General features: G+C 53.1%; 1 protein-coding gene across 2 annotated transcripts in view; it reads right to left on the bottom strand.

Moving 5' to 3' along the window:
* ARSG (arylsulfatase G) overlaps positions 1-12613 on the bottom strand; it is a 100776-nt gene that overhangs the window by 4803 nt on the left and 83360 nt on the right. For both annotated transcript variants that reach the window (XM_032429443.1, XM_032429444.1), the window contains exons 9-10: positions 10662-10770; positions 3350-3470 (exon numbers count right to left, since the gene is read on the bottom strand). In XM_032429443.1, the coding sequence (XP_032285334.1) occupies positions 3350-3470; positions 10662-10770 (230 nt within the window). The remainder of the gene's footprint in view (positions 1-3349; positions 3471-10661; positions 10771-12613) is intronic.

Here is a 12613-nt window from a genome sequence, read left to right as displayed (position 1 = left end):
CCAAGCCCGTCACTGCAGGAGGCCATTCGGTTTCCTTCTGGAGAAGGCAGGAAGTGGGGGACTTGGAAAATCATCTTGTCCGCCGACCTAAGACGCACTCAGACATCCAGGAAGTGGGAGTCGCGCTCCGCTGGTTCAAGTCATGGACACGATTTGAGTCTCAGTCACAGACACTCCATCAGGGTGGGCTGCCACGTCCAGGATATTTATGCATCGTTACCAGAGGCAACTTGCAAAATCCAAGAGGAAAAGGAAGCAAAACTTCAGGTTGGCTCCGGCTCGGAAACCGGGATGGGTTTTGTTTTCCTTCGTGCAGACTGGCCAGGGCGGTCTTGTTTCTATCAACAGAGGAAGAAGGCTGGCTAATTTACACATGAATCACCGCTGAAGATGGGTCCTCTCCCGGGGAGGGGCGGGGGATACCCCGCCCGAATTTCAAAGATGACTTTATCTTCTGCAACCACGGTGCACCTTCTTCCTTGCCTTTCCTACCTGTTTGCTTTGTTTCATTTTTGTTTTGTTGTTTTAAGCAGGAGAGCATGTCCTCGGGCCCTGGAGGCTGGCGTGTATCACACACACACACACATGCACACGCACACACGCGCGCGCGCACACACACACACACACACGTGCGCGCGCAGGTGGGGCTGCAGAGCTCTGTCTCCAAACGTGGCCAGCCACTCCGCATGGCGGCTTTCACCGCTAGGGGCCTCCCTAAGAGAAGTGATGGGACTTCCAGAGCCTGCAACCCAGCTCCCATCTCCTCAATGTATGGCCTCCAGGGAGGTGCCACGTCTTTCAGGACCCACAGCTGCCCCAGACCGGTTTGGACCGGCAGATGCAGAGCCATTAAAGAAGCCTTCCCTTTGTTGACAATCTGTGGACTTGGTTGCCACCTGCAGTAGGACTCGACCCGTGGGGACGTCACAACATCCAGCTTCCATCCGGGACTCAGGCAAAAGTGGGATCCCTGAGGCAGCCTCCCTTCCCCCTGCTCGTGGCTACCCTCAGTGCCCAGATGCAGACCCAGGAGCAAGACCACGGCAGGCTGGTGGCGGATGCTACGGGTTTTAAACACCACCCGACGTCCCAAGGGACCTCAAAGGAGACAATGAGAAGATCGTTCTGTAGGAAAACCCGGTAGCCCATGATTTGCCTTTAAGTAAACCCTCCACATCGGGCCTGAGTAGGTTGCCAGTGGGCCTGTGGCTCTAGGTGGCTTGAGCTCTTCAACTTGTGGTTACTTCATTTGCAAAACAGGGAAGAGCCCCATTGCTGAGCCGTATTTGCATACCGTTTTTGAGATATCATCTAGGAGTTACTTCGAGCTTCTTGAAACTGGAGTGGTTTTCTAAACCACGCCCTGTGAGAACCCTTGTAAGCCCAGGACCCATCTAAGTGTGAACACAATTAAAGTGTGCTGCTTAAAACTTCCCTGGGGAGCCGCGAAGGTGTGCATACCCATATGCATATGAATGTATAGCTATATGATCACTCACTCTACCTCCTGGCCTCTCTTCAGCAAATTCAAGACGATTTACTCTAGTCTTTTCAGCAGGTGACCAGAAAAGACCAGACTCAGGGCCAACAATTACCTGTGCTGCCCTCAAACTCTAAATAAACGTATCTCAAGCGTCTTCACAAACACTGCGGGGATCTAGCGCTCTGGGAGGCTGGGTGGGCCCGAAGGTGCCAGCACCCGAGCGCTTTTGCTCTAGAAGGTACCATCAGCGGCTTCCGGTAAGCAGTGCGGGCGGCTGTTTCCTCCTGGGCCCCGGGGTGTGGTCAGGGAGCCGACCAGCCGCACTCTAGCTGCGTCCCCACACATCATGGGTCCCCACGAAAACCCCCAACAGTGCTGTGGCTTGTGTCTCGTCTTCCTGCTGGGTGTCCCGGGCCCACCCCCGTCGGGCACTAGACCAGTAACTGTGCGGCCCCGAGCCTGGGCCTCGGTGACTCTGCACAAAGCAGCAACCAGCGAGGGAGTGAGCGTTCTCGCGGCTGAGAACGGAAGTGAGCGCCAAGGAGCTGGCTTCCACAGGCACACCGACCACGTCAGGGAGCTCGGAGTCCTTGAAGCACTTCCTGGTGACCCCAATTATTCTATTAGTAGCTGTGGTAATAAACACTCGGGAGCACCTCTCCACTGACGTCTTCCGTAACCCCCCAGGGTCACATACTGCAAACCTCCAGCCCAAAGGCGGAAACCATCTTCCTGCTGCTTTGCTGCCGCTCAGCCGTAGAGCTCAGCCTGGAAGGGTCTGCAGCTCTAGAAGGTTCCGTATTGCAGGAGAAGCCGTGCTTCTGCAGAGGGCATTTCAGGCACGTCTGACAAGCCCCAGAAACTGCACGAACGCTCACAGAAGCACGGGGGGCCCTCTCGGGGCCAGAGTGCTGGCCTGCCCTGAGCCGGCTGAGGGCCGGGGGCAGCTTCAGTGACGGCCACCGTACATCTGAGCAGCATTTGAGTCACTTCCATGTGACCCTCGGTAAAGACACAAATAGACCCTTTGATGTGTGGGTCCCAAACTAAGAAGCCATGGGCTCGCCAGGCCCTACAAAGGGGTTTGGGGTTCCCTCCGCCCACTTCCTCTTCCTTTGGGTGAAAGGAAAACACATGGAAATGACATGGAAAGGCCATCGGGCCCGACACTTCCTGGCCGTCACTGCCCCCGAGCGCCTCAGCACACACGAGGAGGGGACCCTGCGGTGCAGGCGCTGCAAAGTCACAGGCCGGGCCCTCCGGGAGCCAGGGCGGGGGGGTGGGGAAGGTCAGAGGCATAAAGCCCTTGTTGGCCCTGCCGTTCAAGAGCTGTTTCGTTTATGTGTCTGTTCATTCATTTGTTCATCAGATCCACGTTGACGGCATGCTGGCTGGGTGCCAGGCACTGTGAAGTACACTGAGAATTCTTGGTGAGATCCTTGCCTTCTGGAAAGTTCCATTCTAGTCGGGGAGCCCCACGATACACAAGTCACTCACACTACTCAGCCGTCTCATCCAACAAAAACGTGCCAGGTGCCTACGATGTGTCAGAAAACTCAATAATTACGAAAAAACATCCTGTGTTATGGGGAATCAGCACGCCTGTATACCCGCTCTAAGCCCAATTGTTAAACGTGAGTCTGGATTGGCAAACTGGATTGATCGTAGGGGAAGAGGGGGAGAGGAGTGGAAAGAGAGGTTTGTCTCAAAGAGGTCGTCCATCAGGCCTTCTCAAACTAGGCCTGGAGCAGCCACCTCCATGCATCGTCCAAGGATGGTTCTCTTTGCACAAAGGTGGCCCTGGATGAGAGGCAGCAGGCCAATCTCCTGAAGAGCCTGAGCAGAGCACACACCTCCTCCACTTACCCTGTGCCCAGTCTGCGACCAGCCAAAGAGCACCTCAGACGCATCCAAACCGTCAAAGTGCCGGTCCTGGGGCAGGCTGGCCCCGGCCAGAGCTACCACAGTGGGGAAGATGTCCAGCACACTGCGGGAAGAACAAGACAGCGTCAGCCCCAACTATTCCCAGGCTCTCCCTGGCCACGCTGTGGTCCAGGCCCACCCAAACCAGCCCAGACTGAGCACCCACATCCTCCTTCGTGGCCTGTCCCCCTCTGCTTGCCTCTCCTTTCTTCGGGTTCCACCTGGATTTCTGCTCCCGGAAGAGGCAGAATGGCACAGTGGTTGTGCACCCAGACCCTGTGGCTGAGAGTTACCTGGCCTCAAATCCCAGGGTTGCATCTCTCTGGCTTCTCAATGCCTCAGTATTCTATTCTCTAAAATGGGCATGATGATAATAGTGCCCACCTCACGGGGTACTGTATGGATGAGACACACAGAGAAGGCATATAGAAGACCTCTGAACGGACTCACTGGGTGTTTGTGTTATAATTATTCACAAGAAGAGCACCTGGGTGGCTCGGTCGGTTACGCATCTGCCTTCGGCTCAGGTCATGACCCCAGGGTCCTGGGATCAAGCCCCTCGTCAGGCTCCCTGCTCAGCGGGGAGTCAGCTTCTCCCTCTCCCTCTGCCCCTCCTCCCTCTTGTGCTCTCTCTCTCTCTCTCTCAACTAAATAAATAAAATCTTTTTAAAAATCAAAATAAAAAATAATTATTCACAAGAGCCTCCCTATGGACCTAAGAATGAAGGGGTTCTACCTGTCACCAGTTAAGCCACAGCCACTAGCTGAGAGGGGACAGAGTGTGACAGGTACCTGCTGGAGAATGTTCACTTCATTATTCCTTCCCTGGGTCTCCATGTCACAAATATTTAGTCTTTGTTTAAAATGCCACAGTACGTGAAACATTGCACCCCTTTATCTCAGTTGCTTTTCTCCCATTACAAAATAGTAAATGTTTACGGTAGGGGAAAAAAAATAGAACATCCAGAAACATAAAAGAGGGAACAACGCACGAATAGCGCATTACCCAAAGCTACCATTTTGTTATCATTTTGGTGGATTTTGTTCATGCGACTTTTTTTTAAGTCATGTGGTACAATTTTACTCTATTCTAGGGCACATCTCCTGCCAGCCTGCTGTGCTTTGTCAGAAAAAAGCTCTCCAGCATAAACCAATGGACTGTCCTTTCAACAAAGCTGTTTAGATCCAAGGGCCAGGCCAACTGAGTCAGTGGGTTGCGATGCAGTCAGGAAGGCAGGGCCAAGGCGAGGGGTACTGCCCGGGAGAGAGGCCCTGGTTCGCCTGAGGCTGGGCACAGCACCGAGCTTCAGGCACACTTTTAGGGAGGCCTCAGAGGCCACACCTCCCACTGTTACCACCCAGAGGTTCCGGGAGGGGTTCTCTGCCCAGCAACAGGGGCTGTGGGGAGGGACTGAGCTTCTGCCCACCGTGTGGCCCTGCCTACAACCCCGGGGCAGAATCTCTCCCTGGACGATGGCACAGAGTGTTTCTGGTTTGCCTTCAGCTTTCACGGGCCACACAGCTGGTGGCTTATCTCTGGAGATACGCGTTCCAGGAGGTGGCATCCCACACGGGCCAAGTCAGGAGTGCTGAGTAAGCACTAACAGAGTCCAGCACAGTCCAGAAACCTGTCCAGAGTCCAAGGATCCTGGGACAAACTGGGCAGCACAGAGCACTGCAGTGCAGTCCGAGAAGGCCATGGTGGCCGGGGGCTGTTGGTTCGAGCTTTCTCTAAATTGCACCCTGAAGAGAGACCAGCGTCACAAATGGGTCACATCAATGAGCAAGAAAAACAGGATCTGTGTTCGACTGGAACCTATGGCATACTTTCTCTTTCCATCTTACATTTTCTCCCTGGTATCAGGAGGCTTCACATCCTCTAATGGAAGAAAGCATGAAGTCTAATGTGCTTGGGACCCTAGCATCTCAGAATTGGTCAGGATGCTCAGAGGTACCTTGCCCACCCAGAGCACAAAGAAAACCTTGGCCCACGAGAAAATCTTCAACATCTCCGATGACTTGCCAATCCAGCACTGATTGTCAAGCCCAGGCTGTCACCCAGTCTTTCCTTCTGTGCTGGGGGAAGCCAAGCCCCTGAAGTTAACCCTGGAAGAGGGAGAGGTTCCTGGGCACTCACGGTCCCAGTGCCATCCCAGGGCTGGGCCCCCAGCTGAGGCGTGAGCTTAGAGAAAATGTTGGTCCTACAGAGGCCAGCAAAGGAAGCCCAGCTGCTCCCAACCTCAAAACCCACCCAAGATATTTACCCCAAAGATACAAATGTAGGGATCCGAAGGGGTACGTGCACCCTGATGTTTATAGCAGCAATGTCCACAATAGCCAAACTGTGGAAAGAGCCAAGATGTCCATCGACAGATGAATGGATAAAGAAGATGTGGTATATATATATATACAATGGAATATTATGCAGCCATCAAAAGGAATGAGAGCTTGCCATTTGCAACAACGTGGATGGAACTGGAGGGTGTTACGCTGGGCGAAATAAGTCAATCAGATGACCTCACTGATATGAGGAATTCTTAATCTCAGGAAACAAACTGAGGGTTGCTGGGTGGGGCGTGGGGTGGGAGGGATGGGGGGGCTGGGTGGGAGACATTGGGGAGGGTATGTGCTATGGTGAGCGCTGTGAATTGTGCAAGACTGTTGAATCACAGATCTGTACCTCTGAAACAAATAATGCAATATATGTTAAGAAAAAAAAAAAAAAGAAGAAGATAGCAGGAGGGGAAGAATGAAGGGGGGGAATCGGAGGGGGAGACGAACCATGAGAGACGATGGACTCTGAAAAACAAACTGAGGGTTCTAGAGGGGAGGGGGGTGGGAGGATGGGTTAGCCTGGTGATGGGTATTAAAGAGGGCACATTCTGCATGGAGCACTGGGTGTTATGCACAAACAATGAATCATGGAACACTACATCAAAAACTAATGATGTAATGTATGGTGATTAACATAACAATAAAAAATTAAAAAAAAAAAAACCCACCCAAGAAACTGGTCCTGAGAGTCTTTAAAGAGACGTAAAAAAAAAACCCAGAACCTACATTTTCAAGTTTCTGCGGCTGACGCTACTTGGGATGGAGGCTTTGGGCAGGGCCACATTCTGACTTTCGATGGCTCTTTGTGGGCCCTGTCTTCCATACAAAATATTAAAAATTCGAGTTCACAACTGTGTTGACAGAAAGATGCATAGGGAAACAATACATATTAAACCATTTTCTTCAACCTAAAAGTTCTTTTTTCTCCTTCTGATTTTAGAAGAAATTAAAAATCTCCTGCATCCCTAAAAATCTCATGGGCCTGGCCCTGCCCCCACCCCTGCCCCGGCCTAAGGGACAAGTCGGCCCTGGCTTCTGGAGGGAGGAAACCCCACTTCCCTGGGCCTGCGCTTTCTCTGCACAGTGACCCAAAATGCTGCCATCAGAGTGGGCAGGGGGCCACCTTTGCAGGTTCTGCTGCCCATATGAAAATAGCTTCTTTCTTTCTTAATATGGCCTCAGCCAGCCCGCACACTGAAAGTTGTCCAGAGGCAGTGCGCATGCTTGTGTTCCTCTCCGAGGTGTTACCACAGGAATCTGGGCGTGGAGAGCCAGCGATGGGGACGACGACGCAGGGTCCGGCCGGCCGAGCACAAGGGCTGCCAGGAGCTCGCCCAGGTGGCCCAGCAGCAGCAAAGGACAGGTGTGGATGGGAACTGGGGCTGGGCCATGCTGGGGGGAGAGCATCCCAGGGCAGACGGAAGAGCTGGGAAGGGAAGAGTTTCCTAGAAGCTGGGGACATTATATCTGGGGTAAGGCGGTGTGATCTGAAGACGGGAAGTGCGAAGGGCAAGGGGGCTGCCAAGGGAAGGATTGGAGGTGCATGGGCCTGAACGCAGAGGGAGGGGACCGCAGAACTTCCTCCAGGTGGCAGGAGAGTGGGAACCGTCCCTAGGACGTGGGGGCAGCTCCTTGTAGCATTTAGTTGCAAGTTTCTTCCTGTTGTAATTCCCTCTTGTGAGCCCTGGGAAAAGTAGGAACACACCCCTTCCTGGCCTGAGTCACTTGGCGAATGGCGGAGAGGCTGCAGCTTCCCCCAGGGCCCTGTCCCAGGCCCCTCTTAGAGGCAAGCAGACCCCACAGCACTGTTTCCAGGCAACACAGGGGTCCCCGAGTGTCAGGAGCCCCCACCACAGAGCATGCACATCCGTTACCTAGCAGAGCACAGCTAGGAGCGGGGGTGGGTGTGAGACCCCTCCCCATCTCCCGCTCCACCGCCCACTGCCCACGGGAAAGAGTGGGGGACTTTGAAAGGAGGTGTGTGGCCAGACCTTGCCCTCGTGGTGACACCTAAACCACAGGACACTGATGCAAGCCGGGTGTTCTTGTAGCTTTGACTTCCGGGACTGGGCCTCAGGACAGGACAGAAGCAGGCAAATCACCCTCCCCCACAACTGACAGCACTTCGGGTATCCCAAGAGAGCCACCAGGCACCCCAGGGGACTATCTGCTCTCCCCGCTAAACGGAACCTCTAGCTGTTTTTCCAAATGAGATCTGGTCACCTTGTACTTGGCCTAGGAATCTCTGAGGCTCTGTTCTGAACAGAGATGGCAGGCTCCCAGCTCAGAGATGCAGAGCACAAGCTTCACCTCTTTTCACCAGAAATCACATTAAAACTGTGGTTCTCAACCAGCACGAGTCTGTCCTTCCCGGGCATACCTGGTGCTGCCTGGAGGCCCTTTGGTTGTCACGACTGGTGGTGGAGGGGCCACTGGCATCTAGTGGGTAGAGGCCAGGGACATGACTCGACATCCTACAATGCCCAGGATAGTCCCCCACAGCAGAGAATGATCAACATTGCCAGGGTTGAGCTGTCCTGCCTTAAGAGCCTGAGGTTCAAACCACCAAGCCCTTTGACGGACACTGCCAAAGCCCTGCCCTCCTGAGGGTGGGTTAGCTCCTAACCGTCAGGAACTTTCTGTCTGGTTTGCTCACTACGCCATCCCCAGTCCCTAGAGCAATGCTTGACCCACAGCTGGACACAACCATAAATATTTGTTGAATAAAGGAATTCCCCTCACTCTGTTATTGTGTCCCTGGGCTTTGGGGTTCGGGACATGTGTGAGACCTTTCTTTGACCTCGTTTCGTCACATGGGTGTGCAATGGAACATTCACAGTGTCTCTGAAAGGGAACCAATGGAATTAGTCTGCACCCCTCGTCCCTCGTCCCCCGCCCCCAACGCATGCTTTACTCTTCTGTATTCATGTGAGTATTTAGATCAACCTGTCTCTTCTCATCATGGCTCAGGGCCACCAGAACTGAGGTGTAAGGAACTCTGGCCTTAGCTCTGAATGGCTCAGGGGAGTTATCTCTGTTCTGGAAGAAGATCTATATCCCCCCCGAGGAATCAAGTACTAGCATAGGTGCTAAGCACTCTGGGTGCTAGTTCCTGGCTGGGCGCCCAAGGACATGAAGTATTCTCATCAGTTTCTTGAAAACGGATCATAAGTCTCTTCTCCTTAGAACGGACCCTGAAGGAGTCATGGAAGAGACACATGATGGCCCTGTGTCTCTGGCAGGAAGGACACTCCACCCAAGTTAGCTTTACATGGATGGACTCATGGAGGAAAAGAGCAAGGGGGTGAATCCTATGGAGACAAACTTTCCTGCTACAACTAGGTCAACTTTAACACCCAAGAAAATATCCTATGGGGAGCTGATGGGGTGTTATCAGTCTTGTCCTGGTAAAACTCCAGGGGCCCCCAAACAAATGTTATCTTGTGCCAAGACTTGCTTTTTTCAGTCTCCAAACTATTCCCTAAGTCAGTTGTCCCCTCTGAGGCCCTGAATCGTTAACGCGATGGTGCACTGTTTTTGCGGCGCTGTGGTTGACTGTAGGTGCAAAAACCCTTCTCAGATGAGAAGCACGTGCTTGGTTTTCGGTGATGGAACTTGAGAGATTGCCCAGTAATTCGTGCATGTGCGGCCCAGCCTGTGAACACTTGGCCGGACTGCACCAAGTCAGCCCCATAAAAAGCAGCCCGTCTGGCCCTCTTCCCGGCCGGCCTGACATCAGACTCCAGCCCACGCTGTTGTCACACCTGCTGGCATCCCCCGCACCCCTGACAGCATGCTGCCCCCTCCTGATTGTATTGTACAGGGCTGACCTGGAGTCTTGGGGGCCCCCAGGCTGCCAGGGATGGCGCCTACCCCCTCTCCCCCCCACCCCGGCCATCAGAGCTGTTTACCCTTGCTTTCCCCTGGGCTTCGGTCTTTCTCACTGCTCCCCACCAGGTCCGGGGATGCTGGAAGGAGCCCAGGAAACTTGTTTTCCTCTGTGAGGCTGTGTTCCTTAGGCCACAACCCATTCGGCTATTGGAAGAGCCTAGCAATTCCGTCTCTAACCAGACCAAAAGCTCTGAGCACATGAGCAGCACCCAGGCCCCCTTGTCAGTGAACACAGAGCAGAACCACGGAGAGGAAGTCCCCATCCGAAGGAGTGGCAAGTTCCCGTTGTAAGCCTCGGTTACAGACAGCTGCAAGCAACTCCTCTCAGAATGGCACAGCACAGCCACGGGCCGTGCCAAGGACACTCAGGCTCCGGGATCTGCCTTCATAAGGAGATAAGGGCGAGGGAGGGAGACGATCTTATTTACAGTCATCCTTCTACTTAAGGGAGCAGCCCGTGAACTCACCTCACTGGAGAAGCTTCCCTGCCAGAGGTAGGAATGGCCTCACCTACAGTTCATTCTTTCCTTGCCAGCCTGGTGGGGCCACCTCCTTCTCCCTCCCCCTCCAGGGCAGGTGGACACCTAGATTCCGTGATGGCTGGTGACACGCTGGCTTCACACGGGCGCCCTGCGGCCACCTGCCCTACCCCCGAGGATGGGATGGCTTCAGTGGTCTATTCCCTCCCTTCAGCTGAGCCCAGACCCAAAGGGCAGACGGGGCTGTGAACCTCTCTGCCCCCGCAGTGTCAGCAGACACCCTGGCTCGGCATCAAGACCACGAAACCCACCGAGTCCCCTCTTCACTCCAACATGATCCCCAGAGGACAGCCTGAAAAGAGCCACTGCGGCTTTAACTAGCACCGGGAGATCGGAGCTGTGGCACTCAGAGCTCTGGGGGTACCTGGGAGCACCCGGCCAAGGCAGGTGGCCGGGGAGGCCGCTCTTCTAGAGGTAACTACCACTGAGGCGTCCGTCCATGATTTTCTTGCTCTGCATCCCAACGTTTCAAGAGAGTTTGGGTCTCATACCTTAACAGGGCGGTGCTGGTGACATTGACGGGAACTCTGCCGGGCCAGTAAGCCAGAGCGGGGACCCGGTGCCCTGCTTCCCACGTGGTCTGCTTGGCCGGACTTCCCCCTGTGACGGGACACATACAGTCGGTTCTCCGGAACCACAGTCCTTTCCTAAAGGCATCCTGAGAGTCTCGGATCACTCCCACAAAGGAAGAACTTCTTTTATAACCAGCTCTTTTTACCGCTCTAGCTCACATCTCGCATTCCATGCTCTTATTTTCCTGGATTCAACATAGGTAAACAGTTGCTCCTGTCACTCTCTATTGAACCATGTCACTTTATTTTCTTCGTGACAATTCTAATACTTTGAATTGTCTGGTTTGTTCATTGACTTGCTGATGGTATAGCTCCACACCATGAGACTCCATCAGTCTCATACACCCAGGACATAGTACATATTTAACAAACAGGTTGAATAAAAATGACTTTTCTTCCTACTGATCATAATGTGACTGTTTAGGATTAAAAAAAAAAAAAAAAGACAATTATTTGAAAAGAGAGAAAGGCTGAAACTCCCCCAGCTATTTGATCTGCTCAACGCCCAACAACTGATCTGGCACGGACTTTATTGTTGTATTTTGGTTTTTGCTTCACTTCGTTTTGTTTTTCTTTTGAGTTAATGAGTCATTCTTGTGTTGTGGAGACAGCATTAGTAATAGCTCGGACCTCTTGCCTCTTGGCGGGGGGCTCCTGGGTTGGGTAAGAACAATCTATGTGCAATCTATGAATTTCCACTTTGGTAATTAAAGGAATTATTTTCGTAACCACGAAGTCAAAAGTGACCACCAATATAATGATGACCAGCGGGCTGGAAGAGATGAGGTCATGTTTTATGGAAACATCCTGAATTCATGTAGCATTGAATTAACCATGACCATCCCCACCACTCCCACACACACCCCACCCTCATCCTAGATGAGCCAAGGATTCCACAAAGTTAGCGTGTAGAAAGCCCTTCCAAGGCAAACGCTGTATGTGGCTCACACATATCGCGGTCATGCAACTTCCCCATGTTTGGCTGGCGCGAATAGGAAAGCAATGATGACGGGCGGGAGGGGGGCTACAAGACCCGGGCGTCTGTCGCTCTGTACTCACACAGCTGCAAACAGAACCTTTGATGTCCCTGGCCCAGCACACCCCACCGGAAATGCTCGGCATTCTTAGGATTTTCTCATAACCAGCTTTGGAGTCCCCCAAGTGTTGAAGTAAGAAACAAAACATAAAACAACTCACGTCTATGGACTGTTTATGGTCTGGGGTGTGGGACTCTCAAAACCAAGTGGAGTTGGGCAGGCTGAATGGGAAGCGCTTGGCTCTCTGTCGAGAGCCGCCCTTCCCATAAAGACGTACAGAGCCCACTTTCAATTTTTCACGCACATGGAACAGGGAATCCAAAGTTGCAGCAAGCCTGAACCGCACTCCCACGTGGCTTTGGAATGCATAACTCATGCTGCAGCTCAAGGCCAAAGAGCAGAGAGGAAGCATCCCCGATTGCACGTGCTAGAGCCCTGCAGATAATTCTACCACCCCCATACCCAAGGACAGGCATCTGTATGGAAGTTGGGGAGGGGGGATAGATGGGTGAAAATAGGGAGCCTGTTTTTTGCATATCCACACTGCACAAAATTCAAACAGACTCTCTTCATCTCTGAGGCCAGATGTGAAGGACAAGTGAAGCCTCCAGTTGGAAGAAGCAAGCCCAGAGTTCCAAGGACAGTCATGTGGGAGGCACGATCGAGGGAAGGCATAGCAGGTGGGGGGGGTGCCTGGGGCACCAGGGCTGGGTCTCTGCCTCCAGCATGTTTCCAGAAGAACACACTAGCGCCTCCTTAATACTTTTGCTAATTGACCTTCACCACTAGGGGTTCTGTTGTGCGCCATGACCTCTTGTGTTGCTCTTTCTCAGG

This window comes from Phoca vitulina, unplaced genomic scaffold, assembly GCF_004348235.1.
Source record: "Phoca vitulina isolate PV1807 unplaced genomic scaffold, GSC_HSeal_1.0 scaffold41, whole genome shotgun sequence".
Taxonomy (NCBI): domain Eukaryota; kingdom Metazoa; phylum Chordata; class Mammalia; order Carnivora; family Phocidae; genus Phoca; species Phoca vitulina.
Note: the sequence above shows the minus strand (reverse complement) of the source record. Positions and strands in the feature narration are given on the sequence as shown.